This window comes from Podarcis pityusensis (assembly GCF_964106645.2).
Source record: "Podarcis pityusensis genome assembly, chromosome: 14".
Taxonomy (NCBI): domain Eukaryota; kingdom Metazoa; phylum Chordata; class Lepidosauria; order Squamata; family Lacertidae; genus Podarcis; species Podarcis pityusensis.
Genome location: NC_138039.1, coordinates 36,283,884 through 36,310,285, shown reverse-complemented (window position 1 = coordinate 36,310,285; position 26,402 = coordinate 36,283,884). Strand labels below are relative to the sequence as shown.

At 45.6% G+C, this 26,402-nt stretch overlaps 2 protein-coding genes across 4 annotated transcripts in view; one reads left to right on the top strand and one right to left on the bottom strand.

Moving 5' to 3' along the window:
- The window catches only part of POLG (DNA polymerase gamma, catalytic subunit), a 35,187-nt gene extending 14,886 nt beyond the window's left edge, over positions 1 to 20,301 (top strand). Inside the window, exons 10-23 of the mRNA XM_080980287.1 lie at positions 874 to 1,098; positions 2,614 to 2,734; positions 3,049 to 3,114; positions 3,654 to 3,758; positions 4,463 to 4,623; positions 5,087 to 5,140; positions 6,217 to 6,334; positions 6,762 to 6,897; positions 7,570 to 7,816; positions 8,620 to 8,742; positions 10,440 to 10,608; positions 11,743 to 11,951; positions 12,539 to 12,699; positions 19,910 to 20,301. Coding sequence (XP_080836413.1) covers positions 874 to 1,098; positions 2,614 to 2,734; positions 3,049 to 3,114; positions 3,654 to 3,758; positions 4,463 to 4,623; positions 5,087 to 5,140; positions 6,217 to 6,334; positions 6,762 to 6,897; positions 7,570 to 7,816; positions 8,620 to 8,742; positions 10,440 to 10,608; positions 11,743 to 11,951; positions 12,539 to 12,699; positions 19,910 to 19,974 — 1,960 coding nt within the window. The 3' untranslated portion in view covers positions 19,975 to 20,301. The remainder of the gene's footprint in view (positions 1 to 873; positions 1,099 to 2,613; positions 2,735 to 3,048; positions 3,115 to 3,653; positions 3,759 to 4,462; positions 4,624 to 5,086; positions 5,141 to 6,216; positions 6,335 to 6,761; positions 6,898 to 7,569; positions 7,817 to 8,619; positions 8,743 to 10,439; positions 10,609 to 11,742; positions 11,952 to 12,538; positions 12,700 to 19,909) is intronic.
- Positions 19,259 to 26,402, bottom strand: part of FANCI (FA complementation group I) — a 29,476-nt gene continuing 22,332 nt past the window's right edge. For 2 of the 3 annotated variants that reach the window (XM_080980279.1, XM_080980280.1), the window contains exons 30-38: positions 25,627 to 25,754; positions 25,182 to 25,250; positions 24,682 to 24,772; positions 23,885 to 24,069; positions 23,395 to 23,451; positions 23,227 to 23,286; positions 22,336 to 22,422; positions 21,832 to 21,927; positions 19,259 to 20,995 (exon numbers count right to left, since the gene is read on the bottom strand). In XM_080980279.1, the coding sequence (XP_080836405.1) occupies positions 20,786 to 20,995; positions 21,832 to 21,927; positions 22,336 to 22,422; positions 23,227 to 23,286; positions 23,395 to 23,451; positions 23,885 to 24,069; positions 24,682 to 24,772; positions 25,182 to 25,250; positions 25,627 to 25,754 (983 nt within the window). In that variant the 3' untranslated portion in view covers positions 19,259 to 20,785. The remainder of the gene's footprint in view (positions 20,996 to 21,831; positions 21,928 to 22,335; positions 22,423 to 23,226; positions 23,287 to 23,394; positions 23,452 to 23,884; positions 24,070 to 24,681; positions 24,773 to 25,181; positions 25,251 to 25,626; positions 25,755 to 26,402) is intronic. The other variant, XM_080980281.1, reaches the window with a different exon arrangement.

Genomic DNA, 26,402 nt, shown 5'->3' with positions numbered 1-26,402 from the left:
TCCTATCATGCTGAGTGGCTGTTTTTTGTCTAAAAGTTAGAACAGTTTGATTTACAAGACGATTGGTCAAACAACCACTTATTTGTCTAAATTATTCAGTTTGCTGTGAACATACAGAATTCCGTTGGCAAGGTCACAGGCCTATGTAGTATAGTGAAGATTACGGGTGGCTAACTTACAACCCATATCCAACCCTCACAAAAGTATTTTATGATCCCCAAGTCTTCCCAAATTCAGCCTCTTTTAAAAATGATTAAATTTAATAATGAATGATGAATAATTATTTTCAATAGTGTAGAATGGCTGGTGGGAAAGTCTCAGAAGGCAGCTTTTTGAATGGGAGCTCTGGTCACACCCACTTCTTACACTGGCCACACCCAGTTTCACACGTAACCCCTCCCCCCAAGGGTTGGCCATAAGCCAGTGCAGCCCTCAGCCTGAAAAAAGTTTACTACTGCTGCTAACGAAGCATAGCATTGTAGAATGGAAGCCCCCCCCCCCCCTATAATTAATTTCCTGCAATGAGACATGCTTCTATGTATTCAAATTGAGTCAGTGCCGTTCAGATTATAATGTATTGAGAAGAGAGTCAGCAACCAGAGTCTCCCATTAGCAGCTCGATTGGAAAAGTTCTCTACTTTAAAAAAGGAGCAGGCCACCTGGAAGCATCAGTGACAGAGGAGGTAGCTTTTGTTAAACTGTGTAAAATCAACTCTGACAGGAGATGTAATTATTATTTAATGAATTTCCATACAGCTCCTTGGTGAAGGCCTTTGAGCAATTTGGTATAAAATTTAATCTGAACAACCAATTATCTGACATTATTGAGGAAAGCTTTTTGTTGACTTTGTGGTCTACTCTCCCCTTGCATAGGTGGTATCGTAAGCTGTGCCAGAGACTGGATGATCCCAGCTGGGTGCCTGGGCCCAGCCTTATCAGCCTTCAGATGAGAGTGACCCCAAAGCTCATGAGGCTCACCTGGGATGGCTTTCCATTGCACTACTCTGAGAAATACGGCTGGGGTTACCTGGTGCCAGGGAGGAGTGACAACCTGCCAGAGGGGACTCCAGATGCTGACTTGCCTACTTGCCCCTTCAGGTAAGAAGTGCATTCTGGGGTGAAGAGAGCAACAAAGCTGCCATGGTCTATAATTGTTGCTAGTAATAATATTGTTTGATGCAGTGCAATCAGTGTATGCATTGCATCATACAGTCGCACAAAAAAGAGAGGTTCTTACCCTGAGGAGCTTATAGTTTAAAATTGCTGAGTTTGCAGTGGAAGGCAGCAAAAGAAGAGGTAGGACACAAAGGTAACAAAAGAGGGGAGAATTGTTGATTATGCTTAGTGAATAAAGCACTACTGGGTCTTTGCCCCCCAGAGCTATACTTGGAACCCAAAAGAGGGGAGCATTGTGAGAGGCAAGTTTTTAAAAAAGGATGAAGGTGAGCAAATGCAGTTGCACGCATGGTTCTCCAGGAGATTCACCTCCTTTCGTAGCCCATTTGTTGTACCCTGCAGGTGTGATGATTTTAATCTGCTTCCGACCTAAGCAGTTGCCTCCAAAGACAAGCAGAGAAAGTGCTCTCAGCAGGAGAGAGCTTCATTTATTCACTTTGGTACCTTTCAGGGACCGTCCAGGTGGATTTTTAGGGTGTGTTCTGCAACATATATTTATGCAGTAGTTGTGGATTTATACTGGATTGTCCACACATCACTCCATTTTATTCATTGTTCTGTGATGCTTTCCAGTTCAAAGAAAGGGGGTGGGAAGAGTTCAGTTTTGAAATCAGTGGCTAAAATCAGTGCAAAAGGTTCAGTCTGCCATTTTGATTCAAAATGACATCCAGTTGTCTCCTGAAATAGATGAAAACATACTCTTTGATCTCAGGAGCTGTAATGCAAAATTTGCTTTTTTGAGCAGGCCCAAGGTAGATGGTACTTCCTCAGGCTGCCTACAGCTGTGTCCCATTCAGCTGCACTCAGCACACGCAATTCTGGGTATAGCAGATTTGTTGAGTTTCCCAGGGGGTCCAAAAGATGGGTATAGGGGCCCCCACCACACACAGCTCTTTCTTCTTCCTCCTTTCCTCCTTGTCTTCTTTCAGCCCCACAGTGAATTGCAAGTGAGACGTAAGGAATGTTCCCTAGCCCTGGAGAATGACATGTAAGAGCTAGGCCTTGTAAACCAGGGGTGGGGAACTTCAGGACTGGGGGACCAAATTCCAGGCCTCTGTCTGGCCCTCCAGGCCACTCCATCCTCCAGTTGTTTTGCTTGAGTGGAATTTGTTCATGAATGGCAATAGTGTCTCTTGCTTGTCTGGGTCTAGAAATGTCGGCATAGGAGCATCTCACTTCTGTATGGCTGAACTATAGCCAATTGCAAAAAGGAAAGCTATTTTTAGGTCTGATATTTGCAAATGAGTAAAGGTGTGAAGTGCTCAACATCCTTCAGTGAAAAACTACTTTCATTAAAGTGAGCAGGCCCAGTGCACCAATCTCCTTGTCAGGTAACATTCTTATGGCAAAGTTTAGCATTGCTTTGCAAATGGGATCAAGAAACAGGATAATTTGCTGAATTCAGTGAAAGCAAAACTACTTTCCCCTTAACTGTAGGGTTATTGAGCATCTGTACCGGGAACACTGCAAGGAGAAAGGCAAAGAGCAACCTATCTCACTGGACACCACGCTGGAAGAAGAGCTCATGTTAACAGAAAATAGCGCTTTCTGGCATAAGGTACAAATTGTGTGTCTCACAGCTGTGATACATGATCAGTAGAATTATGTGGCGCAGTTCTTGCTAAACTGTACAATTTCAGGTAACTGGTAAAGGCATTGCATAAGTGATTTTTCTCCATATTAAAAAGAAAACTCACTGGATAAAGAAAGCTAGCATGTCAAGGATGAAGCTAAGCTAGGTTTCTACACGCGAAGAGTTTTTGTTTTCCTCACTTGGGAAAGACCTTGGTCAGATGGGGATCAGGAAAATGAGTAGATGTGGGAGGGGAGAATGAGCTTAGCTATTAAAGAGATCTCTTTCCCTCATGCCAGGTTGAAGAGCTCAGCCGTGCGGAGATGGAGATGGATTCAGATCCTGTAACCAAGCAATTTAGTGAGGTAATGGTATACCCCCTCGAGAGAAAAACAGTAATTGAGGGAAAATCGGTACTCATATATTGCCTAAACCTGTGTGCTTTGAGTAGTGGATCTTGAGACTGCTAGGCAAAAGCCTGAATGAGGGGCTCGTCTGATTGGGGAGGTAGTAGGAAGAGCGTTCCCCAATGCCCCAAACCCTTTGTCTACTCCAGCAACCCTGATGTTAGGTATAATGGGAGGGGAGGAACCATAGCAAATTGGTGGCATCAAGCATTGCAGAATTTTGAAAGCAGCATCAAGAGTTCCTAGAAAGATTGAGAGGGATTTATTTCCACAACTTTTTGGTGACTGTTCCTTTTAAATATGACAGAGGTGGTTGAGACCTTTCTGGCATGGATGGTAAAAACATCATTCAGATATCTAATCAAGAATGCTTCTCTAAAACTTTTTGCTTTGCCTTTATGAGGTGGGGCATTCCTACATCTTGAGTTGTCTATTTTGTTTTCTTGTACATCCTTGTACATTCAGGTCCAACTAACCCTGCATTGGTTTGCCAACAGGATGAGCTGGACCATTCAAAGAGTCATCCTGATTATCACCATGGCAATGGTCCTTACAATGAGGTCAATATCCCTGGGTGCTGGTTTTTCAGGCTACCTCACAAGGTGAGCAGGAATTTCTTGTATATAGAAATAAATTGATAATTTTCTCAAGTTCAGTTAATTGAACTTTAAAACCAGAAATTCATTAAAGTATATATGCAATAAGGTGTCTGTGATATATGGAGGATGTTAAAAACCAGACAAGGAATATTCCCCCACCCCCTTGAGTATACACTAATTTTTTTCCACTTGATTATTTTTCTTTTTTCTAATATCCTTGGGGGGGGGGGAATAAGAGTGTAGTTATGGTTTTATAGACCTCTCAAAGCTATGCACCTTTGCCACTGAAATGAAGCCTCTTATTAAATTCTTTTGGAAATGTAATATTTCTTTCCTGAATAGAACAAAGTATGTGCAAGAGGTGCCAAGTATTCAGATCAGCCTGGAAAATGCAGTTTGTGATCTAGAAGTCTTTATCCCTATTGCCAGATGTTCTGAGTGGTGTTAAGGATTGTTCCTTGGGAAAGGAAATACATCCTACCCATGCTCCAAGGCATTGCTTCTTTAACATTTCACAAGTGTTAAGGAGGTCATAATCCAGTTATCGGAGTTGCTGCTGGTCAGAATAGAAGCTGCTGGACTGGACCGTTAAGGGTTTCTGTAAGGCAACTTCATATGTAGTAGGGAGGAGGGTTTTATGCTGGCTAATCCCGTTTTATAACCGATACCTTAAGCTAAAGCAAACTTCCATCTCCTGCTGTTAAAAGGATGGGAATGAAAACAACGTTGGAAGCCCATTTGCTAAGGATTTCTTGCCCAAAATGGAGGATGGCACCCTGAAAGCTGGCATAGGGGCCACAGAAGGGACACAAGCTCTTGAAATCAACAAGAAGATCTCCTTTTGGAGAAATGCTCACAAAAGAATCAGGTGAGGGGTGACTTCCTTTGAATTAAATTACCAGTCTGCAGAACTGCAGGACACTTTAATCCCCGCTCCGATGCTGTATGGTGATAATTCAAGTTCTTCTTTCAGTACCAAGGTAAATGTGCTTCTTGTGCCATGAACCATTCAGTTTGTATACTTTACTCCAACCTTTAAATTTTAATCTTTGCAACAAGAGAGGAGCCCCTCCCCTGAGTCATCTTCAATTCGCTAAGTGCTATGGGGAGGTAGGTTTTTGGGGTGTGTGTGCTTGGTATAGTTCAGTCTTATTACTGGGCTTGTTGAGCCCTGGATAAAACGCTAGCTCAGCTCAATTCTTCCTTTTATGGCCTGCTAAGGGCTTGAGACTTGGTGTGGTCAGGCAAGGAGACAAGGACCAATGCAAGACATTAGTTCTTTAGCTTCTGCTGTTTGCTTTCTGAAGTTTGTTTCCCTTTTGTTTTGTCAGTTCCCAGATGGTGGTGTGGTTGAAGAAAGGGGATCTGCCTCGATCTGTGACCAGGTACACATACAGAGATGTCATTTTTTTCCTTTTATTTCAGCCAAATTTAGTTACCAAAGTGACTTACAACAACAACAACAACAAACAACACAATATAATTTGGGATGCGTTCACAAGTCTCTTCTGATCTCTAGAAGTAGGTGGTGTGTCTAGGTTCCAAACTTCTGTTTTTCTGCTCTTCAAAGATCTTCAGTCTTACAAATCAGACTAGCAAGTTGCAAAGCTGGCTGCTCTCAGAAGCAGCGTTTTTGTTGATTTCTGTTGTACTACCTCTCAGTTTTCCCTGTTCCTGCCTTTTCCAGCTCCTGCGGAAAAATAGCAGCCCTGTTTTGCTATCTGATCTGTATCACCTCCAGCTTTTGCTGCCTGTTGGTGGAGAATCTTTTGAGCTCTCAGCAGACAGTTTCTGCACATTCAGGCTGCTCTTCCCTGGCAAGTGTAATGTGTAGCCATGCTGTAAATTATCTGGACTGTGAAAGTAAAAGGATTCTGTTTTGGGAGAGCAGCTGGTATTCAAAGAATCATAGAATGGTAGGGTTGGAAGGGACCACAAGGGCAATCTAGTCCAGCCCCCTGCAATACAGGAACCACAGTTAAAGAATCCCTGACAGATTGCCATCCATGTTTTTGCTATTGGGCATGGGAGGGGGGCTTTATCCCAGATACTGGAGTAATTGCAGGATACATTTCTACTTCTGGCTCACAAAGGACTTGCCTGCTGAGTCTGGTTTATTTAACCAGATTTGCATGCCACTTATTCCATAAGTCTAGATGGGCTAGTAGTATGACTTGGAATAAGTTCTGCGTTCTCTCAAGAATCTCCACCAGGTTATTGGGTTTCAAGCAAATGTCAGAGACGTATATTACCTGAAGAGTAACAGCCAGTTAAGAGTGATGAATGTTCATGAACAGCTGCTTAGCAGCTACTCCAGCAAAATCTTTTAGAACCCTTCGCCTCTGTAGGATGTGTCGGTTTACCTGCAGTCTTAGCTGTTCCTGTCAAGTAGCCACTTGATCACTAGCAAGGCTGGCTTCCTCATGTTATATGAAATGGGCTCACCCTGATGTTTCTGTAGGCACCCAGACTATGACGAGGAGAATAGCTATGGAGCCATCCTGCCACAGGTGGTAACTGCCGGGACAATAACTCGTCGAGCTGTGGAGCCCACCTGGTTGACAGCCAGTAATGCCAGAGTATGTATGGATTTTCTAATGCTTTTTATGCTTACTGAGAGAGAGAAACTGAAATACAGTTGCCCAAATATATGTCCATCCTGCTTTTCTTGTCCATAATGAGAATTCCAGTCTATAAGAAATAGACACCTTTGGCTAATTTACAGGAATAGAGAAGCCATTCTGGCAAACATAATTTATCGGTTCGTTTATTCATTACTACAAAGTCCAATTAGTTCATTAGCTATTTCGATTTTTGGAGCATTGATTTCCAATTACGAGCTCGGGCTATCACTGCTGTAACTAGAAGATTCTGTAATAATATATCCATGAGCAGGAGAGTGCTGTTGCACTCTGGGCCTGCTTAGCCACTGTGTGAACACAGTGATGGACTAGGTGGGTCTTTGGTTTGATCTAGCAGGAATCATATGTTCTCTGTGTCTTGCAGACTGACAGGGTGGGCAGTGAGTTGAAAGCTATGGTCCAGGCCCCTTCTGGCTACCATCTGGTTGGAGCTGATGTGGATTCCCAGGAACTTTGGATAGCAGCTGTCTTGGGAGAAGCTCATTTTGCTGGCATGCATGGTGAGCGTTTCCACTCACAACGGCCCTTCCCTGTCTGTTCCTTCAACAGCTGATAGTCAGGGGTATACGAACTGCCTGGGAATGTGAACGCTCTGTTTAGCTATCATAGCTAATGCTGTGTTTTTGAAATACAGTATTTTACAGTACAGTCTGTAAACTACATATTAGAAATTCCACTTTTTGCCTTCTTCAGACCAACATATCTCTTTAAAATAATTTATAGGGGTCTAGAGACTACCATATATTTGTGTCCTAAGCTCACTCAGCCAAGGAGGACAAATGGCTGGCGGTTTAATTCTTTATTGACAAAAGCAGACACTTACAGAAGCTCCTAAGGTGCACAGAATACACATGCACACACACTTCTGGCAGCTACATAGCTGGCATTTTTTCCAAGCTTGTGCCCTGGCTGAACAGTTGGAGCAACAGTGGGGCATCCCCCAGGGCTTAAGTACCCTTGTCCGACAGTGTGCATTATGGTATCTAGGCAACCATAAGGACTACAAACTTGTTTTTAATTGACATCTGAGGTTCTGAGCTCCATTTTGTATCCAGTGCCATATTTTGTTCCTGTACAGAATTACGGAGATACACCTGGCCCCGTTTCACTCCAAGGTCTCTTTTATCACACCCTCTTCAAGACCACACTAATCCCTTCTTTCTCCACCAAAGGCAGCACGGCTTTTGGCTGGATGACCCTTCAGGGGAAGAAGAGCAATGCCACAGACTTGCACAGCAAGACGGCCTCCACGGTGGGGATCAGCCGAGAACATGCCAAAGTGTTCAACTATGGGCGCATCTATGGGGCAGGGCAGCCCTTTGCAGAGCGCCTCCTCATGCAGTTCAACCATCGCCTGACACAGCAACAGGCCAGTGAAAAGGCTCGCCAGTTGTATGTTGCTACAAAAGGGATTCGGCGGTAAGAGCCCACCTCTGATTGGATAGTATCATGTTCATGCTCTGTAGTAATTTCTGCAACCTTGATTTAAAAAAAAACCTTTGATTAGTTAAAACAACTCATTGTAATTGGGCAGTGTATTTTTTAAACAACAAAAAAGTGATTAAAAATACTACTGCCTGCAGTTTTTATATCTGGAAAGAACCATTCCGTCTCATTGAGGGAAATGGCTCTTCTCTGGTGGTGCCTTAGGGTAAGTCCAGTCTCATTAGTATTTCCCTTGTCTTTGAGAATGTCAGTGAACATAGCGATGGTCAAGTAGACATTGCATACTTGGACTTTCAAACAGCTTTTGGTGCAGTATGGGATAAGAGGACAGGTCCTCTTGTGGATCACTCACTGGTTAAAGAATAGGAAGCAGAGCTTGGAAATGAATGGACAGTTCTCAGAATGGAGAGATGTAGAAAGTGGAGTCCCCCCAAGAATTGGTACTGGGACCTGTGCTTTTGTTCATAAATGATCTGGAATTAGAAGTAAGCAGTGGGGAGGCCAAGTTTGCTAATGACACCAACTTTTTCAGGATAAGAGGATATTGTGTGAGGAGAGTAGGGATGTTTCTTTCCCAGATCATGTGACTTAGCTCTAAACAGTTTACCCCCAAGGCTATTTGCTCACTCTAAGTTCCTGTTTGGCTCCAACTTGAACTATTGCCTGAACTGCCATGCTGAAGGTCCTACTTAGTTTGGACTTTGGGGGTGTTTTGTGTTGGCAGTTTTGGGTCCCTCCCAACTCCTGTGGTTTCTTATTCCATTCTCCTCTTGCAGCTGCTATCTGTCCGAGGAAGGGGAATGGCTGGTGAAAGAGCTTGGCATCCCCGTAGAAAGGGAAGAGGATGGTTCTGTGTCCCTGGAAGATGTGCGGAAGATAAAGAGAGAAGCAGGGAAATGGTAAGGTGTTTTCTACTGGAACGTTATGCTTGAGCTAAGCCAGGGCTGTTGGCACTAAAGTAAAATAAACCTTTCTTAAAAATCAAAATTCTGTGCCATGGTCATCTAAACACCATACCACAAAAATCTACAGTGGTACCTCGGGTTAAGAACTTAATTCATTTTGGAGGTCTGTTCTTAACCTGAAACTGTTCTTAACCTGAAGCACCACTTTAGCTAATGGGGCCTCCCGCTGCCGCTGCGCGATTTCTGTTCTCATCCTGAAGCAAAGTTCTTAACCAGAGGTACTATTTCTGGGTTAGTGGAGTCTGTAACCTGAAGCGTCTGTTACCCGAGGTACCACTGTACATGCTTCTGCTCCATTTTACTCAGTTCCTTCTCCTGCTGGTCACAGACAAAGGCAAAAGGTTATGTGGGCCAATGAAGCCTGGCCACTGGAAAAATTATTTAGCCATCCTTGTGGCTTCTGAGTATCACCAAGCACTCTTAGCCAAAGGGTAACAAATGTGTTTTGGAAAATGGAAATCCTTGAGAAGCTGAAGCCTATCCCTCCTATCACCACATAATGTCCTCCCCACCCCCCGTGGTGGGGTGGCATATGTGCTGTAGCTATTCAGTCCTCCTTTGGATTTCAGAAAAGTCTCTGGTGCTTTGCAGGTTTATGTGATACCATAACACAACTGGGTTGTGAACAGCCATGGCCTTTTCTCCAGAAGATGATGAACTTTTAGAGATAATTTTTGACGTTCTCTCTTACTAAAGGAGAGTAACCCAAAACAGATTATCTGTTCCCATTCATGGTCAAGGCACAGTTTGTGCAGATTACCGTATTTTTTGCTCTATAAGACACACCAAGTTTTTGGAGGAGGAAAACAGGAAAAAAAAAATTCAGAATCCCAGAAGCTAGAACAGCAAGAGGAATCTGGCTTCTGAGATAGCCTCTTACTGTTCTGGCTTCTGGGATAGCCATGCAAAACCTCTTCAGGGCAGAGGGATGAAGGCTCCCCCAAGAGCCACGCTCCCTTTAAAGAGTGCATGGAACGTGTGTGCGGCTCTTGGGGGCTTTTCCCCAAGGAGGGAGAAGGGCAGCCCTTCTTCCTCCTCGGGGAAAAGCCCCCAAGAGCCGCACACACGCTCCACGGGGCTCTTTAAAGGGAGCGCTGAGCAGAGCCTCCCGCCTGCATTCGCTCCATAAGACGCACACACATTTCCCCTTACTTATAGAGCGAAAAATACGGTAGGCAAGCTTGAAGCATCCATAGGGAGGAGTCCCTCCCTCTGCCCCACCCCCTGCCTGCTAGAGACAATGCATTTATCTGAGCAGCTCGATCACTGGGCTTTAATGCCTTGCTTTTGATTAATTTGAATTTTTCTTTCTCCACTCTAAGCACTTAGTGGTACAGGACCCAGGGTTTATATTTTGGGTGGTGGCTTTAATTTGTGAGGCCTACAAGTAGAGACTGCTACAAAACTTCTGCAATGTAGGTGGGAGAAAGAGAGGTGTCTAATGGAGAAGAAATAGGTGGGCTGGAGTTCCAGCTGCATTTTCCATGCTGCAGAGAAAAATGTCAGGAAGCGGGTAGCTGGTGACGGAGTAAGCACAATCCATGCACCCTGGTACCTGCACCTTGACAAATCCCTAAACAGAAGTCTGTTGCTGAATGACTTGTTCAGCTCTTATGTTCTTCATATTGCAGGTCTCGAAGGAAAAAGTGGGATGTGGTGAACCGACGAGTGTGGGCCAGTGGGACAGAGTCTGAAATGTTCAATAAACTGGAAAGCATTGCCATGTCAGAATCTCCTCGCACCCCTGTGCTGGGCTGCCACATCAGCAGAGCATTGGAGCCAGCTGCTGTCAAGGGCGAGGTGAGAGGGAACCCTCTTGACTCTGAATTCCAGCCCTTGCTTCATTACAGTGTGTTTTGGTGGCAGCAGTAATTTGCCCAGCTTGCATTGTGAGGGTTTTCACTGGAAAGGTGGTATTAGGTGAATGGGAAAGGAAAGATGGAGGTATCTAGCCAATGACCAGCAACACGTAGGAACAGTATTTCATTTAAATTCTCCAGCTGCCTGTATGAAGCAGAGCATGCAGCTAAAACTCTTGCTGTTGGGCGTTTTTCCATGGTGTGCTTCATGCCACACAGAGCACGCCAATATTCATGTACATGTGATTGTCCATGCTGAAGGCGGGGGGTGGGGTGCATTCCTTTCCAGGTCTATGATTGTGGAGAAAGGCTGAGAATGATTCTGGCAGCCTTCCCAAGAAGAGCAAGAGCTGTAATGCGGGATTTCACTGCCTGCAGTGAGTAAAAATCACCACTAGACAACCAGGCAGGGGAGATCTACAAGGGTTAGTAATTTATTACATAACAACAACAAAAAAGCAACACGTATTTGCAGGAGGTTGGATAGTAGAAATTGTACACCTAGTATTGTAAGTCTTAAAAGTTACAGTGGTACCTCTAGTTACGAACTTAATTCGTTCCGGAGATCCGTTCTTAACCTGAAACTGTTCTTAACCAGAGGCGTGCTTTCACTAATGGGGCCTCTTGCTGCCGCTGCGCCGCTGGCACACGATTTCCGTTCTCATCCTGGGGCAAAGTTCTCAACTCGAGGTAACTCTTCCAGATTAGCGGAATTTGTAACCTGAAGCGTTTATAACCTGAGGTGTTTGTAACTCGAGGTACCACTGTATTTGCAAGGTGGTTGTGCGTTTTGGTTATCTGTAGGTAGCGTAGCAAGCTATGTCGTGGATTAAGTGTTTGCAACAAGTTGTCTTTTCCATGCCAAGTGATTTCATTTGTATCTCTATGAGCAGTGCAAGCTCCAAGCCACCTTAAAAATGTGTTTGGCAAATTCATATATTGTGCAGTAAAGATCAGGGCTCAATAGTTTTCAGTGGTTGTGTACATTGATATGCTGGTCATGCCTTTCAAGATGCAGGCAGCCAACAAGAAAAGCAAGAGGTTTACAATAGAAAACAGTATCTCTCTCTTCCAGTTTATAACCAGCAGAATAAACTGGGTGGTCCAGAGCTCGGCTGTAGATTACCTGCACCTGATGCTTGTGTCAATGAAATGGCTCCTTGAGGAGTTCAGCATTGATGGGCGGTTCTGTATCAGCATCCATGACGAAGTGCGATACCTGGTGCAAAGTGAGGATCGCTACCGGGCAGCTCTCGCCCTGCAGATCACGAACCTCCTTACACGGTAAGCACCATTTTTGTCACGGCATTCCACAGGCCAATGTTCAGGATATCTGTTCAGCTGGAAAATAAGGGATTGCCTGACAGATTTCTTATAATACTAGCCTACCTTCCATGGCTGAGAGCAAATGTATGAAGCACTTGGGAAAGCAACTACGTAGAGAAGACATAGTATCAAATTTGGGGTTGTGGGACTCTCCAAATCCTTGCAATAAATACTTTTTCTGGGTTGAGTGAACGAGGTGTCCATCTCCACCTGGGAGATATGAGGAACCACATGACCAGCTTTTATAGACTATCCTCCACTGGTGTGTCACTCCTGTCCTTGCCTCATGTTCCTGTGAGTTCTGGCTGGGGAAAAAGCGCTGACTGTCCGAGGCATTATGCCTCTGAATATCAGCTGCTGGCAATCACAAGTAGAGAGAGCACTACTGCACTCAGATGAGTTCAGGTTTGTTTGTCTTTAAAAAAGAAAAAGAATTGTAAAAGCATGTGAGGATTTGGGCCTGTAGTTGATGTGATAACTGAAAGCTGACACCTTTCAGAAGAATTTCCTAAATTCTGTACTACTTGCATTGCTTGTATTTTCAGGTGCATGTTTTCATATAAACTGGGTATTCAAGATCTGCCTCAGTCAGTGGCCTTCTTTAGTGCTGTGGACATTGATCGGTGCTTAAGGAAAGAGGTGACGATGGATTGTGTCACTCCATCTAACCCAACAGGGATGGAAAGAAGATACAATATTCCTCAGGGTGAGTATTGTGCCACTTTCTTAATTCTAGAGAAGCTAGCACCTCCTTTTCTCACAGAAATATTATCTGAATCCTGTTGTGCTACTACTGAATAATAAATAATCTATGTCTACTCATTGGAATAGCCATATAAACCAGGAGCGCCATATATATTGATCCACTTTGCATATAACACTAAGCCAAACCATGGTTCAGCACCAATGAGTGAGTTCTTGGAATGAAGATCATAGTTGCTGTCCTACTTCCCAGCAAAGGGTAGCTTGTCTCATTATGGATGAACCAGTTTGTCTAGAGTGAGGCAAACCACAAGACTGGCTTCAGATGCAATGCGGGAAGCACAGCAGCAAGACTGGCATGAGCACAACAGCCATGATCTGCACTTTGGGAACCCATGACTGTTCATTTGCACTAAGCCATGGTTTTATGTGCTAACTAGACTGTGATGGGACGATGAGCTGCTTGTGTGTAAAATCCTAGTCCCTCAGAGTTTGGTCAAGTTTGCAAACCTCTGTCTGTAACGGAGCCCCTTAAACATGGCTCCGTCAGTCGCTGGCAGATTCCGACAGTGGTTGCTTTCGGAATCGCTTCCAACATAAAAGCTCCTTAACGGAAACACGTCTTCTGGACTCTCTGCGTGACAGTTTCCGGCGAGGAGTGGGTGTCCCTACAGGAGGTCCTGAAACCTCCCCACTGTTTTCGCTGGAAGTGTCTCTGAGCCATCCCTCCAGCTCCCTTTCCCTCAGCCCAGCTCCTCTCCCCCTACTGGTTCCCTCTTCAGCTGCTGAGTCTCTCCCAACCTGTGTGAGCCCTTTCACTTCCCTTCCTTCCGATGGCAGTTCCCTGACATCCACCTCCCCTCCAGGGCCCCCTTCATCCCCTCTCGCCCCCTCCTCTACTGGCGGTGAGGAGGCAAAACCCCGGAATGAACTTCCTTCATCTTCCGATGTCCCGAACACTTCTCTCCACCTGTTGCGGTTCCTGGTCTCGAAGTACTCCTCCTCCTCAGAGTCCATCTCCCCTTCCCCTTCCGATTCCGAGAATCCTTCCAACTCATCCTCCTCATCGGTGGTCCCAAAGTATTCCCTCCGGAACCTCTCCACAGGCTGAGGTTTCCTTGGGAACCTTTGATGGAACGTTTCTATCAATACCTCGTCATTGATATCTTCTGCCATTACCCAAGTGTTTTCTGACTCCGGTTCTCCTTCCCACGCTACCAAATACTCCACCTGATCCCCCTTCCATCTGGCGTCGAGGATTTCTGCCACATGGCTGCTGCATTCCCTTTCTTCTATGACCGGTCCCCGAGTGGCCATCCCTTCTCGTCCCCCCTCATACGGTGACAGTAACGACCTGTGAAATACTGGGTGCAATTTCATGTGGTTGGGTAACCGGAGCCTGAAAGCCACTGGGTTGACCTGTTGAATGACCTCAAAGGGACCCAATCTCCTGGGTCTTAATTTCTTACAACCTCCTTTGAACGGCAACCCTTGGGTTGACAGCCACACCCTATCTCCCACCCTTATGGTTTCACCTTCCCTTCGGTTCTTGTCTGCCTGCCTCTTGTATTCTTCCTTCGCCCTTTCTAAGTTGAGTTGGAGCTGACGATGTATTGCTTCCATTTCTTCTACAAAATGCTCGGCTGCCGGGACACCCCATCTCTCCCCTTCTCCCCCTGGGAAAGCCCTGGGATGACACCCATAATTAGCCAAGAAGGGGCTCATCCCTGTGGACACATTCTCGGCATTGTTGTAGGCAAATTCCGCCAGCGCCAACTTTTCTACCCAGTCATTCTCTCTGTCATTGACATAACACCTCAGGTATTGCTGGAGGACCCCGTTTGCTCTTTCCGCCTGCCCGTTGGTTTCAGGGTGCCGGGCAGTCGAAAAGTTGACCTCCACCTGCAGTAAGCTCATGAGCTTCCTCCAGAACCTGGAAGTAAATTGTTTTCCTCGGTCTGAGACCACCCTCAATGGCACCCCGTGCAACCTAAAAATGTGTTCTACAAATAACTTCGCTGTCTCTTCCGCCGTGACTGCATGCGAGCAGGCTACAAAGTGGCACATCTTTGTTAGTAGGTCTACCACCACCATGATGGCTGTTTTCCCCTTGGACTTCGGCAGATCAGTCATAAAATCTATCGACACTGCCTCCCAAGGTCGTTCTGGGGTTGGTAAGGGTTCTAATAGCCCCGCCGGTGCCCGCCTCTCCCCTTTGGCTCGCTGGCATTGCTCACACCCTCTTACATACTCCCGTACATCTTCCCTCACCTTAGGCCACCAAAATTCCCTGGTGACCAACCACATGGTTTTGTGTTGTCCAAAATGCCCCGCCGTGGGGCTGTCGTGCAACTGCTTGAGTACCCTCCCCCTTAAGTCTCCTTCAGGGATATACAGTGCCCCTTTGTAATACAAAGCTCCATTTCTTTCCTCGAAACCCCCTGGTTCCTCTCCCTCACCCCTAAGACCTCTGAGCTTATTCTGGGCGTATTCATCATTCTCTGTTTCCTCTACCAGTTCTCTTTGTCCCACCAATGCCGCCCCACACACCCAGCGGTCCTCTGGAATGACATGTCTCTCTTCGGGTGCTCCCTCCTCCTCCAAATATTCAGGTTTGCGTGAGAGAGCGTCCGCCCTAATGTTCTCTGGGCCTGGCACGTAACAAATCTCAAAGTTAAATTTGGAGAACTCCTGGGCCCATCTCACTTGCCGTTGGTTGAGCACTCGTGCCGTCCTCCAATACTCTAGGTTCTTGTGGTCAGTGCACACTTGCACCTTATGTTGTGCGCCAATTAGCAGGTGCCTCCATCTCCGGAACGCCTCATGAATGGCTAGTAGTTCTCGGTCATACACCGTGTAGTTCCTCTCGGATTTGTTCAGCTTTCGCGAAAAAAAGGCACACGGTCTCCACTCTGACTCCTCCTTCCCTGGCTGCAGAAGCACCGCCCCAATCGCTCTGTCTGATGCGTCAGTTTCCACTCTCATCGGTTTTTGTAAATCCACATGCAGGAGTTGTTGTTCCGAGGCGAAGGCCCTTTTTAGTTCCTCAAATGCTCGCTCCGCCTCCTCAGTCCAAACGAACTTCTTCTTACTGCTGAGACAGTCCGTAATGGGCGCCGTCAGGTGGGCAAAGTTTCGGATGAACTTACGATAGAAGTTCCCAAATCCTAGGAACCTCTGCACATCCTTCCTTGTTTTGGGTGTTTTCCATTCCAGCACCGCCTGGACCTTGCCGGGATCCATGGCCAATCCCTTGTCTGACAGGCGATACCCCAGGAATTCCACCTCCTTGGTATGAAACTGACACTTCTCCAGTTTCACCCACAGCTGGTTGGCTTGCAGCCTGCTCAACACTTCTCTGACGTCTCTCACATGCTGCTCCTCATTCTCAGAATACACCAACACGTCGTCTAAGAAGGCCACACAATTCTTGTAAAGCAAAGGCCCCAGGACGTGGTTCATAAACGATTGAAAGCACGCGGAGCCTCCTTGTAGGCCGAAGGGCATAACTAAATATTCAAATGCCCCCAAAGGGGTGAACATGGTGGTTTTCCATTCATCCCCCTTCCTTATTCGTATCAGGTTGTACGCCCCCCTTAGGTCCAGTTTAGTAAAAATCTTTCCCTTCCTGACCCTTGTCAAAATGTCGTCAATCCTGGGCATAGGGAAAGCCACTGGTTCTGACACTGCATTTAAGGCCCTGAAGTCACACACAAGCCTCGGCTTGTTCGTGTTTTTTTTATCCACAAAAAACACTGGGCTGCCCCCCACCGCCCTGGACTCTCTGATGAACCCTCTCTTCAGGTTCTTGTCAATGAACTCTCTTAGCTCCTGCATCTCTCTGTCTGACATGGCGTACAGCTTGCCTACAGGGAGCTGTGCCCCAGGGAGTAAATTGATTTGACAGTCAAAGGGTCTATGCGGGGGTAATTGGTCAGCTTCCCTTTCGCTGAAGACGTCGCGGAGATCTGCGTATTGTCGTGGTACCTTCACGTTCTCCGTTACTTCAGTCCCTGCTAGGGTGGCTTGGGCCCCTGCCAAACCCTTTCCCTCTTTGCAGTGTTCTAAGCAATGTGCTGAACCAAAAGAAACCACTCTCTGATGCCAGCCCACCAGCGGATCATGTAACGCTAGCCAGCTCATCCCCAATATAATGGGAGCTCCTCCCAAGGTGGCCACATTAAACGCTATCAGTTCGGTGTGCCTTGCCACCTTCATTATCATTGGGACGGTCTGCAAGCTGACTTCTCCTCCCAACAGCTCCCTGCCATCGATCGTGGTCACCTGCAGGGGGTTGCTTAAAGGGATCGTCTGTATCTGGTGTTCAGCTGCAAACTCTTTGCTCATGAAATTGCAGGAGCTGCCTGAGTCCAACAGCGCCTTTATCTTTAGAGGGTGTCCGTTTGGCAGCTCTAGCGCCACTTCTATCACTAGGGCGGGTTTAGGAGGTTCTGGCGTGGGCACTTTCACTGCTCTTTGGCCTGACTGCTGTGCCCCGACGGTGGCAGCCAGGCGTTGGCTTTTACTTGCTTCGGTATTTCTTCCTCTCTTCCCTCCACAGCTCCTACCATCCCTTGCCATTCCTTCCTCTGGGGGCAGACTCTGGCAAAGTGACCTGGCTGTTGGCAGAGATAGCATTTCCGGGCGCCTTTTCCCTCCTTCTTTCCCCCCTCACTGGGCTTTGAAACTGCGCGCGCGCGCGCTGTTCCGATTTCCATCGGCTCTGCCGGCGGGAAAGTTGGCTCTGGAATGTCTGGAATGCGGAACTCCTTCCAACGTTCCCCCTTCCCTTCCCGCCTCTCCAATGCTCTCGCCTCCTGGCGCGCTCCTATGGTCAGCGCTGATTTGGTCAGCTGGTCCATAGACTCCGCCCTGGGCGCCCGGGAAAGTTCGTCTTTCACAGCCGAAGAAAGCCCTTCTTCAAAAAGCATTTGAATGGGTTCCGCCGATAGATCCCACCCCAATTTATGGATCAACATGGTGAATTCAGTCCAGTACTCACGGACAGATCGGCTCCCCTGTTTGCAAGCCATTAACTGTCTGCGGACCACTCCCTGTTCAATATCGCTGGAAAACATCAGATCCATGGCGCGAAAGAACTTCATCGTGTCCTTTAGGACGTCACTATTCGCTGCCATCAGGGGTCTAACCCAGTCTCTCGCCCCCTTTTCAAGATGCCCAATCACGAAAGCCACTCTTGATTCCTCGTCAGGGAATTCATCAAACTGCAGATTGAGGGCATATTGCATCTCTGTCCGAAAGCCATGATAGTCTTTGGGCTCCCCCCCAAACTTCTGCACCAATCCTGGTACCTTTCTGACGAGCTGGGTGTCTTTCCCCTTTTTGTCTGCATCCTGAGCCCTCCTCTCCTCAAGCCTCGCCGTCTGCAGCGCTAGCTGGACCTCCAACACCCGGTACCTTTCTTCCAGGCTTGGACCCGCTCCAGCTCCTGCTTCTCCGGTTCCGGCTGGGTTGCTCATGATGCCTTCTCCTGCACAAGCTGCTCACGAAGACTGTCGGAATGCTGTGATGGGACGATGAGCTGCTTGTGTGTAAAATCCTAGTCCCTCAGAGTTTGGTCAAGTTTGCAAACCTCTGTCTGTAACGGAGCCCCTTAAACATGGCTCCGTCAGTCGCTGGCAGATTCCGACAGTGGTTGCTTTCGGAATCGCTTCCAACATAAAAGCTCCTTAACGGAAACACGTCTTCTGGACTCTCTGCGTGACAGTTTCCGGCGAGGAGTGGGTGTCCCTACAGGAGGTCCTGAAACCTCCCCACTGTTTTCGCTGGAAGTGTCTCTGAGCCATCCCTCCAGCTCCCTTTCCCTCAGCCCAGCTCCTCTCCCCCTACTGGTTCCCTCTTCAGCTGCTGAGTCTCTCCCAACCTGTGTGAGCCCTTTCACTTCCCTTCCTTCCGATGGCAGTTCCCTGACATAGACCATCCCCAGTGTATGGTTTTGGCCAAAAACTTGTTGAACTGGAAGGCTTTGCTTGGATCTCCTTTCTCCAGAATTTGTCCTCGGAGTGAGTCCAGGAGCCAGGCTTGCACTTGCATGTTCCCTTCGCCATAGGAAGAAGAGTGACAAAATAGATCCCTATCTGCTTCTGTAGCACTGGGGCTGCCACTCCTGCTTGTGTTGCTCTGCTACCCCTCTTGTTTACACAAGCACCATCACTGTTGCAAGGCTCATTCCCTTAATGACAAGCAGCCCTCATTCAGCCAGGCCACTCACTCATTTGGATCTCGGGCTTCCGTGTTGTGTGTGTGTGTGCACACATGCAAGCAGGCAGCGACAACACAGGGAACATGGGAAGGCCTTCCTGGGCCACCTGCCTGCTCACTCACCTCACCTGCTGTTGTCATGTTGTTTGTGTTGCTGCCACAAGAACTGAGTATGATAGCACCTTACATTGTTGTGCATGTAGAAAAACAGCCCTATTACCCAGCAGAAAACCTCACTCAATTCACTGACACTTATACTTGGGTAAGTATGCACAGCCTTAGTTTCCCACAGAAAGGAGAGAGTCCATCTTCACAATAACTGTGGGATGTCCCAGTCAGTCTTTGTTTCTTTGCCCAATGTAACATTTTATTATGCTTTGATACATTTGCATAGGGAAGGCGTTCTGCAACATCTGGCTTTCCCATATTGCTTGTTCTCACTCCATCAGCTCTAGGCTTGTTATCCAGCCACTGACTGGAAATAGTGCAAAGGTACAGTGTAAAAAACAGAGTGCTTACAAACACTTCAAGATGAAATCTTGTCTCACAAGTAGTAATTATGCTCAGCACTTGACATAATCACTTTTTAATTGGCATGAATTAATGAGTGTTTAAACAACTTATAACTAAAGCTTGTTAATTATTGAGCTGCAATGGCAATTTTGTTGCAACTATGACAGCTTGAGAAGACACCACTGCAGGAGAAGGGTTCATGTATTTTATTAAATTAAGCTCTGGCAGGAATGCTTTAAAGCAAATCTTTTAGGGAAAATGCATTTTAGAAAAATGGCAGTCAGTCCTAGATTTGGGAATATTCTCCACCATTCTCTTGTAATATCAGTAGTTTTGGAATAAACAGTGTGTTGATTACTTGTTCTATTCCCTTCCCAGCTTGCTAGCTATTTGAAGATCAACAAGTAGATCTCAAAGTGGTTTTCAGTATCTGTTGTGTGGCTGGGGCGTGTAAACATGACTTATTTAATTTCTTTCAGGTGATGCTCTTGATATATATCAACTTCTCAAAATAACCAAAGGGTCATTGCAGAAACAAAAATAGGGTGCAAGACTTCAACTGATGGGAAACCTACCAGCTCAGTGGATCCTCCCAGAAGCAGCTTAAGCAAGGAGACCTGCCCACTCCCTGTGATTTGCGCTTTTTCACTGAGAAGAGGGAGAAGACTTCGGGGCTATCATTAAAACAGGCTACAGCTGCAAAGGTGAATCACTGACAGAACATCCAGACAGGGCCAGGAGGACAGATTGCACTTTAACTGGGCTGTGCCAGGATGGTTATTCAGTAGCCTGTTGTGGTACAAGCATTCAGAGAATTGCATGTCATTCGTATGGCAAGCAGAAACCTAATTAAAGCCCATCTTAAAAATGAGACCTTCATCTTTCTCCATTAATGCTTCGCAGGGCAAGCAGAACCAAGCTACAGTAGTCACTTGGGAATGACCAAGGCAGCTCTTATTTTTTACGTCGCCTCTTAGTTTTGGGTTCCTGGCTGGTGTTGGATTGGGTAGATGCAGTGCTCTAAAAGAGATGAAAACAGGCTATTAGTAAATGCGCCAGAGGAGTCCTGAGTTACTGAAACACAATTTTAAAACCTGCTGTTTAAAGCAATTTTTACTCTGAAAAACACCTCTGAAAATTAACTTCTGCTAGAAAAGTGTCATGTTCTTCATTTTTGTCATCTCATTAGCATTCATGTGTCTTCCTCACCCCCACAGAGGCTGCTGAGACTCAGTGGTGAAATTGAGTAGTCAGGATGATGCAAAGGGATATTCCCCACACTTCAAAACAAGTTGCCATTGTACAGAAATGGGTATTTACCATTAGCATACAACTGACTAAGCTTCATATGAATTTCATAGAAGGCACTTTGGAAGTACAGATTTACATTTATATTGGCAGAAAATAGATTGCATCTTTTTAGAATGTCTACTACTGACCTGGTCGTTGGCTGGCTCATTCTCCCTATCTTCAGCATTTTGTTCCTGTAGAGCGTTCTCCAAAGTAGACACATTGATACGGAAGTCCCGGGAGGTGCTCAGTTTCATATATTGCATCAGGTTGACCTGCAGCAAGCAGCCCAAGGAGTAGTCAGAGTGAAAGCTTGCACCACCTATAGGCATAGCTTATGAAAACTTAAATGTAGAAGCAAAAAAACCCCAAGTTTATCCACAACTTTTCATCACAAGTTACCTCAAAGCCATTTACATACTGAAAATTACAGAACACAAATAGTAAGAGATCAGTAGTAAAAATCACAGTGTCAAGGCTCAAAAAGTTAGTGAAAACATGTACTTTTTGTGCCAAAAGTGACTCAGACCATACCGAATCAATATCATAAATATTGGATACATAAAGGAGCAGGTGTCCCTTATTCTAAGATCTATATCCCTGATGAACAGCACTTTGAAGCACAGAAGGTATTTGTCTATTTACAGAAAAGATTACTAATTATTTCAAACATTACTTTTATTCTTTTTGTCTGTATTCCTTGCAAATGGTAGACACAGGCCTTTCTGGGTTTCATCTTGGGTTCTAACAGACGTGACTCATTGCACCAAAGTATTTGATAAAGATTACCAATTACATATACAAAATGTATCTGATAAATGAGTAGTCTATTCAGCAAGGACAGTCCTTCATTTGAACTGCTTAGCTTTTTAAGTGTCAATAAAAATAATAATTCAATTTCCTGTTAACTTGCATAATTTTCATGGAATCAGAGTTGGAAGGGACCATGGGGGGCATCTAGTCCAACCACCTGCAATTCAGGAATCTCTTGGCCCAGTGTGGCCCCATGACCCTAAGATTAAGAGTCTAATGCTCTACCAGCTGAGCTATCCTAAGAAGTTGCCAAGGTGTGCCCGAAAGTTGCAGCTACATTCTTAGACTAGAATGTTACCTTTGACTTTTTTGAGAGATGGATCAGAAAATTCTCATATTGTTCTATGGCAAAAATCAAGTTAGGAATTGGCTTGGATTCCCGCAACACTTTGGCCTACAGAGGGAAGGAAAGCATTGAAGTGTATTAAATACAGTGGCAGCACAATTACAGGATCTCACAGTAAATAGCTATGTAGGCCTTTCAAATATTTTTAATATCGTTTCAGGGTGAGTATTATCCACATGATTAGGGAACCAAATGCTAAGAAGATATAGATGCTCTGAATTTGATTAAACCCTGAGCGACAAAACTGACTTGAAAAACATAGCTATTCAAGGCTTTGTGCAAGTTTTATCTGTCCTCCACAATTCAAACTGCACCTGTGAGTATTCAGTGGTAGTTTATGCTGCCATCCTCTGCTACTGAAGGAGCAGAGACTTAAGGCTTTAAGTACATCCCATTGAAACTCAAGTAAATAACTAAGGGTCCAGTGTATTTCTGGGCAGAAATAACCATCCTCACCATGACGGTGGACACCTCAGCTGTTGTCTTCTCCTTTTTCTTCTTTTTCTTTTCTCCTGCCAAGCTCAAGGTTTCACTCTGGATATTCTGAAAGGAGAAGTTGCTTGGCATGTAAAGATAGGGGATTGAGTTTCTGTATTATAGGGTTAACAAGCTGGTATAAAATGTTGGAGCAATTCATAAAAAGAGAAAGCCCCTTTTACAGGGAGTGTTCATTGCTGAATTTATATTTGGGTTTAATCCAGACCTATCCTCTCCCTTCTTGCTACTCCAGTTCTGGTCTTCCCATTGACCTTTCCATAGTCCTCACTCTGAAGAAGTCATTTTTTGCAATCGTAATCCATCTTTGCAGGAAATACTGAGCCCCTCATCCATACCACACCTTCGTTAAATAAGGGCAGGACAGTTCTGTAGTCTGCAGGTTTTTGCTGCACAGAACACAGAGTAAGAGTAGGATAGTGCCAAAATTCACCATATCAGTACCTCCCAGATTTAAAACACGACTTGGTCTAGTCAGAAGAATACGTTCCATTCTTTTCTATTATTGTTAGGATTCTCATTTTCCTGTCTTGCCACTGATAACAACATTCTCTGCATTTATGAGCAGGGCTATTTATGCTGAGAGCATAGGAAATTGTGCCGGGTACAGAATTTAGCTTCCTCAGCATCACAGCTTTCACCAAAACAGAGCAGTCTCTTTAAATGAACCTCAAGGCAGCAAGCACAGGTATGGTCCCATCTAGGCACTGACCAGACCCAAACCCACTTGGCTTCAGCAAGGTTGATGCCTCCTGTGCTGTCAGCATATGTAAATGCTGTTTTCCCCTAGGTTAATAGATGCACTGTTTGGGATTGGGAGTGTGAAATGGGAAATTCAAATTTTTGGCTTACCTGCACATATGTGATGAAGGCATAACACTGGGGGGTCAAGTGGGAGCCAGAGAGTCTAACCTAGAGAAGATAATGCCACTTATTTCAAGAATTTTCTTCGGAATTAAAGCAGAAAACATTTATTCAGCACCTACTAACAGGCATTGTACAGGATCACGTAACACCCACCAGCTTTTCTAGCCGTCCTGGAATCGCCCATGTTGTGGTTCGGCATACTTGGAGATACTAAAAAAAAAGCAATGCAAGAGGACATGGTATATGAGCCACAGGAACTCCCTGCTACAGAATGCAAATGGTCTGGGCATCCTTGCCTGTTGTTAGCATTTGTGTTGTGTAAGATCAGCAGCAGAGATCCTACAGAAATAATACTTTTGGCGACCCCCTCAACTGAAATTTGGCAGGTAGCAATTTATTAAGAGTCAGGATATTCTTAGTAGTGGTGGCCTTCCACTGGGATTTTCTGCCCAAGTAGGCTAACGTAAACTACCGTAAGAATTAGTCAGGCTACATAGCAGGTTATACATTTTAGAAACAAACTTGCATGATCTATGCACTACTGGCTACCTGAGAGTAGCCCACCATCAGTTTTTAGGCATCTAGGCTAAGAGGGCTTAGGCCCTCAAACCCAAACCTCATGCCTCAGGTCAAGAGCACTCACATATTTTACAAGACTTGTAAGAGTGGTGTACATCTTGCTGACACTCCTGAGCAGTGTGTCCACACAGCTTCCCGGAGGCAAGGCTGTTTGTACCAGCTCATGGTATGCAGTTAACAAAGTCCCAAGCTGAAGAATGATTGCCTTTTCCAGAGGCTGGGTTGGGTTTGTTGCTTGAGAGGCATCTTCTACAAAAGGAAGGAAAAAGCTTCGTAAAAACCACAAAGACAAAGGTCCTTGAGATCTAGAAATAGTCACATAGCCTGTTTGAATGGGTGTGCACTCCCCTTTAAAAATCAGGTACACAGTTTAAACGTGTTCCAAGTTCAAGCCCAGTTCCTGGTTGGTCAAATAGCAGCAGCATCAATTAAGTTCACTTCTTACAGCTTTGATTTATGTGTCTTTTCCTTGAGATGCTCGCCTTGATCATCATATCCTGGTCACTACTGGAACAAGCTCTACTTGGTGGTGTCCTTGAATTCAGTTTGGAAATTTCAGTTGGTCTAGAATGTGGCTGTCATCTGTACTGATTAACAAATTTGTTCCTGAGCTTAATTCAAACAATTTCACAGAGTTGACCATGTTTGGGACAGATGGACTTTTTTTGTCCTATGAAAACTTGTTTCTCTTGGGTCTTTTCCTAAAAACTGTGCCAAAAGGCCTTTTGTCCCTGATCCTGTGTTGTTTTTTCTTGACGACAATAAGGATGAGAGTGGGAATCGTCAGCTGAGCTGTTCATACTTCTTAACAAGAGACAACCCAATAGGACACCATTTGAGAACTACTGTTCTTTTTCTTACCTGCTGCCTCCGGTCCCAGATGACTCTTCATCTTATTGATCAGCCAGTCCACCTCTTCGAGGACCTTCTCTGCTCGACTCAAAATCAGTAACTAAGAAGAGAAGAAGAGTTTGGATTTGATATCCCGCTTTATCACTTCCCGAAGGAGTCTCAAAGCGGCTAACATTCTCCTTTCCCTTCCTCCCCCACAACAAACACTCTGTGAGGTGAGCGGGGCTGAGAGACTTCAAAGAAGTGTGACTAGCCCAAGGTCACCCAGCGGCTGCATGTGGAGGAGCGGAGACGCGAACCTGATTCCCCAGATTACGAGTCTATCGCACTTAACCACTACACCACACTGGCTCTAAGAGAGAAAGAAATTGCTTTGAATAGCACAATGGGCCTTGCAGCCATAGGAAATTCCCAAGTAGAATTTACTTGTCACATTTATGTATCACCTTTCATTAAATTTGAACCTAGTTTTGTGTTGTGTTTTTTGTTTTGTTTTTACACCAACTCACACAAGCTGTAGGAGCTGCTGTCTTGGCATTCACAATAGCAAAGTGGGACTGGTGCTCCATTTCAATATCCTAGGTAGAGAGTGGGGGATTAAAAAGATGAAACAAACAGTAATTTAGATACCTATCTTTTATTATTATTATTATTATTATTATTATTATTATTATTCCACCATTCCTTTTTATCTTCACAACAACCCCACGAGGTAGGATAGGATAATAGTCACTGGTTCAGTGTCACTCAAGTGAGCTTGGTCTCTAAATGGGAATTTGAACCCAAATTTCTCTGGTCTAACACTTTAACCACTACACCAGCCTGATTCTACGTTCTTTCAACAGCTATATCCAGGAAGGGGATTTGGGGATACAGAACAAGTGCACAAGCACTGCATTGGCAAATGCATGCAGACTGATAAGCTCAGTCTAAAAGGCCCAACTGATAGGTTACCTGGTCTATGTCCCCAAGCTGAGCATGGATATCCTGGGCAAGCTCACGCAATACACTGCCTGGGCTCTTGATGAGAACATGCAGACTGAAGAGCAGGGCTAGCAAGCCCTTGCAGCAAGGGGCGTCATCTGTGGAGAGCGAAAACACAAGTCAGCTTTGGAGACACCATGGCTGGTCTACTGGGTCAGGCCAACAACCAACCCAGCCCAGCCTTCCATCTCTTAACAGGCCTTCTGCAAATCTAACACTGCTTAATCTGCTTTTCTCATGTTCAAAGCAAATTAAAGTTAGCATACTCGCAGTCTATCATAATTTTCACTAAACAGGGCTAAAGGTAAAGGGTAAAGGGACCCCTGACCATTAGGTACAGTTGTGACCGACTCTGGGGTTGCGTGCTCATCTCGCTCTATAGGCCGAGGGAGCCGGTGTTTGTCCGCAGACAGCTTCCGGGTCATGTGGCCAGCATGACTAAGCCGCTTCTGGCGAACCAGAGCAGCACATGGAAACGCCGTTTACCTTCCCGCCGGAGCGGTACCTATTTATCTACTTGTGCTTTCGAACTGCTAGGTTGGCAGGAGCAGGGACTGAGCAACGGGAGCTCACCCCGTCACGGGGATTTGAACCGCTGACCTTCTGATCGGCAAGTCCTAGGCTCTGTGTTTTAACCCACAGCGCCACCCGCATCCCGTAACCAGGGCTAAAAAGTGCTATTTAGTGCTGCTTTTGACAAAAACACCGAAACAGGCATAATGCTGACCAAAAATGGTAAGTAAGGA